The 4,575-nt window shown below is 36.9% G+C and overlaps 1 protein-coding gene across 1 annotated transcript; it reads left to right on the forward strand.

Moving 5' to 3' along the window:
* The first annotated feature begins 2,137 nt into the window (after positions 1 to 2,137).
* LOC148203742 (protein FAR1-RELATED SEQUENCE 5-like) lies at positions 2,138 to 2,497 on the forward strand. The gene has a single exon (XM_088107737.1). It carries the CDS (start codon positions 2,138 to 2,140, stop codon positions 2,495 to 2,497), a length of 360 nt encoding a protein of 119 aa, XP_087963863.1.
* The last annotated feature ends 2,078 nt before the right edge of the window (positions 2,498 to 4,575 follow it).

Consider the following 4,575-nt stretch of genomic DNA (forward strand, 5'->3'; position numbering starts at 1 on the left):
ATCATCATAAACAAGGTCTTCCCATGCATCCATGATTATGCAGAAATTTCTTGTCCACATAAAAATTCTAGGTTAAGGATGAAATATCAGTGGGATGATTAAAGAAGTCACTCACAACTAAACAATGGTAAACGGGTTACAGATACTGTCACCTGATTGAAGCCTACACAATTGGTTTCTCCCCGAATTTGAAATACAAGTACGTGAACAATCAAATTATATGAAATCAATGTAACCAAAAAAATATTAATATTATATCTATTTCCATTAAGTTAACTTATTAAAATCAAGTTACATTAATTGTGGGGAGATAGTCTGATTTGGTGGGTAGCCTTTAAAAGTGAAAAGCATTGATTGGGGGTTAGGAGAGAGAAACTTTATGCTGACAACCATCAATGCATGCTTTCACAGGATAAGCAAATACGTGTTTGACAAGGCAAAAATATGACCTTTGGCGGGAATACACAGCTGCGTCAACAACCAACGTTAGAATCGAACGTTAACAATTATTTCCATTAACCAAGCACTTCCAGACAACTTACCCGGGTGTTCATTAAAGAGAAGGGCCACAACGAAGTTCGGAGGTTTGGTGAGTGATGGACAAATTTATGAACACCAAATTATGATGTCACAAACTTGTTTTTCAATCGGCAAGTATGACCGAATCGTTCAAGTAATAAACTTGGTAAGACCAAGTATCGTTCTTCCCAAAGGACTCACGGCCTAGTTTAGTTGTGTGGTTTCTTGATTAGCTAAGACTTAAAGAAGAAATATTTGGAGTTTTATATGCAAAAGACGAAAATTAAATATGTATGCATGAAGTTTTTGATCAATGACAAGAAAACAAAAGACAAACACTTTCAATGAATTATATGTATGAATATGTTGTTGGGGGTCAATTTCATCTTATCCACTCTCATATATTCTAGGAATTCAACATTCAAATCATCATTGTTAATGCCACTCTCTAATGTACCTTTCAAGAAGGCTTCTCCCTAATCACGAGTTCATACAATTCCTAGCATTCCTAATGATCAGTTCATAAGTGCAGGAGCTTAACGACAACCAATATAAAATTGGGAGAAATTCCCCGGATCTAGACTTCCCCGTACGCGCCCGTATCGACAAAACCAATAATCATGCATCGAATGAGTTAAACAATGCAAGCATTAAGCAAAGAGGAAAAACCCTAACTAATGATGAAAGAAAGCATAAGTCTTAATTAAAAGATGTAAAAACAGATTCCATATATGAGAGCTTCAAAAGATTACATTGATTCCCCAACAAACATACAGAGTTTAGTTCACCATATTCATGGTGAACCTAGATGAATTACAATGAAAGAATGAAAGAATAAACCCTAAAAAGGTGAAGAGGAAGCCTCAGCATCCAAGATCCTCCTTCAAAGGGGTGGAAGAGAGAGTGTTGTCCTCGTTTCTGCCAAAGATGCCTAACCCTAGGAAACCCTAAAGCTTATATATCATTCGTAAATTACAAAAAGTTAAGTCCAAGCCCATTAAAGTGCCGCTCAGCGGTAAAATACCGCTCAGCGGTGAGTGCGTGACTTGTTTGCTCCCCTCAGCGGCCATTTTGCCCCTCAGCGGACCTCCCGCAAGCTCCTGAGTGCCGCTCAGTGGTAAACTGCCGCTGAGCGGTGACTTCGGCTTCTTCTTTTGCACTTTTTATTGTCTTTTCTGATTTCATCTCTCTCCTTCTTCACTTCTTTCACCAAATTCACCTTAAAACCTGCACAAAAACACTGAAATCAAGCATAAACCTGTCCAGCTCTCTTATTTCTAAAAATATGAAGAAAAGCATGATTTCAAGCTAGTTTCTAAGTGTAAAGGTTGCTTTTAGTGTCAATTTTAATCATGAAAATAACAGTTTTTCAACTGTTATCAGTGAGAAGCACATAAGGATCATTTATGGTGGACTTAAATGTAGAAGATGAGGTTGGTTAGGACCACTGACCTTCATTAAAGGGCACACGATTTTCCGCCAGGGTACGTTTTAATAAGTTCTTCGAAAAGATTTTATTTTCATTATTTTTGTAGTTGCCAGTGGTCATAGTGGTAAGTGTGATGAGTGAATATAATTTGCTTTATCTCTAAAGGTGGGTTTAATGTCAACACACACAATGGATGGGGATCAAGGGAATGACTATAATGACAATGTTGATGAGCCCAATGAAAGTTTAATGGAGATTGACCCAACAGTGCATATGTGTTTTGACTCAATGGTTAAAGCAAAAACTTTTTACACAAACTACGCCATTAGACGTGGGTTTGCCGTGCGGACTAGAACTTCTAAAAAAGATAAAGACAACAACGTCTACTACCTCAGAATAGTTTGTTCAAGGGAGGGAAAATATGTGTCTTCTGTCAAACCAGTGGTAAAAACACTTCCAAGTCAAATTAACCAATGTCCTGTTGGGATAACCATTGCAAAGAAGGAGGACAAGTGGTTTATAAGGACCGTTGTTCTGGACCACAACTGATGGACGAACGCCCGAGGAGAGGCCGACGAAGGTGCGTCGCGGACTCCTCGAAGCTTCTCCGACGAAGAATACGTAGCGGAAAATGACAAAAACAGAGGGTTAAACTCGATAGAAACCCTAGAAATGGAAAGAAACCCAATATGAACCGATTAATCGGTTCAAAATGAAGATTGAACGGTGGAAAAGGTTTGGAACGAATCAAAAGTAATTTTAATCGGCTAAAATCAGAGAAAATGATGAAGGATGAAGAAACCCTAGACAAATGTGCAGATGATTTGGTGACAGTGGAAGAAAGATGAAGAAACTTGTGAATCTGATACTTACGGAGGAGAAGAAATGGATTTGTGATGAAGAATGGCTGGCGACGAGGAAACTCTCGAGTGGAAGAACGAGATGTGGTTCTGCGAGATGGAGAAAAAGCTCTCACGAAAGAGAGAATGTGGCTGTGCGTGGCTGATGTGTGAGAAGAAAAACAAATGATGTAGAATGAGGGAGCGGACGCATGGCTGAAGAAGGAATTGAAAAACGCTGACGCATGCGAGGTGGCAGCGAAGGAGAGGTAGCGTGGAAACGAGAGAAATAAATGGAGCACAGTGGAATTCAATGAAAATGAGAATGAAGGCAGTGTGCAAGGAAGGTGGCTAGAGGGAGTCTTTGGACTCTCTAACCTGACTTTCAAGAGAGAATTGTTTCTATTTCAGAAAACTTAATTCTCATTAATCTCAAAAGTGCTAATACAAGAGAGGAGTTGGGTATTTATAGTAACCCATACTCCTTAAGAGCTAAGCTAGGAAAAGTAAAAATACAAAAGAAAAACTAAGTCAAGTAGGATTCCATCATGCCCTCCCTCTTAAGAAAAGATTTGTCCTCAAATCTGGCAATCGCCTTATGAAGAAACTACACACAATCTTTGGGAGCATGGCCATCTTGGAGTGGCCTTATTCTTTTATATTAACTTTATCTTCCTCCTGGATCAAACACAAATCTGCAATAAACATCAAATATATTTTCAATTAATACCAATCCAAGAAAGAATTTTTTTATAAAAACAAGGAAATAAGGACTTCTAATATTTTGTGTTATCACATTTGGAAATTCTAGAAGTCCAAATTCACTTTCATCTTGAGTTATTTCTTTCCTAAAAGATTTGAATAATTCAAGATTTAAATTGTCATATTTTGAAAATGTTTGCATAGAATATGAGATGACAATTTGTTTGAAAGAGAAGTTAAAATTTGAAAAATAATCAATTATTGGAGAAGAAGTAAAGATTTGGAAACCTTCCCTTTTAAGTTCTATGGTCTTTGGAAGAATAGGATTTGCCATAAGGGACAATTTCTCCTTTTCCTTCTTCTCTCTTTCTTGCCTTTCTCTCTTTTCTTCTTTTCTCTCTTTTTCTTTTCTTTCTTCTTCTTTTCTTTTCTCTTCTTCTCTTCTTCTCTCTTCTTCATTCCTTAATTCCTCTCTTCTTCTCTCTTCTCTTTTCTCGTTTTCTTCTCTCTCTCTTCTCTTCTTCTTTCCTTTCTTCCTTTTCTTTTCTCTCAATCTCTTTTTCTCTTTTCTTATCCTTGATCTCTTTAAGTCTTGCCCCAAATTCTAATTCTCTACGAAAAAACCCATGATCATTTAAACTCTCAAGAAATGATTTTCCATCTTCAATGCAATCCCTAATTAGTTCTAGGTTTCTTTTAATACTTGAAGGCACAAACTTTCTTCTCATGCAAGCTTTTAAATCATGCCAATCACGTATAGAGGACTTTCTACCTTTCCTAACATGATATTGTCTTTCATTCCACCACTCTCTTGCATGCACTTCTAACTTAGAGAGATATATACTAAGAACATAATATTCACTCTCTTCACAAAACCAAGGATTTATTTTATCAATTTCTTTTTCCCAAGCTAGGTATGTTAATGCACCTATGTCTTTACCAAAGGATGGAAGATTCCTAGCTTGTTTAAACATTTCATCAACTTTATCTAACCTAGAAGACCTATATGAACCATAAGAAGACATCTTTGTTTTTAAAAGTTTTCTTAATCTAAAGGGTTCAAAACTTTCACTTAGACAAGTCCCA

The sequence above is a fragment of the Vigna umbellata genome, chromosome 2, assembly GCF_029865625.1.
Source record: "Vigna umbellata cultivar VRB3 chromosome 2, Vumbellata_1.0, whole genome shotgun sequence".
NCBI classification, from domain to species: domain Eukaryota; kingdom Viridiplantae; phylum Streptophyta; class Magnoliopsida; order Fabales; family Fabaceae; genus Vigna; species Vigna umbellata.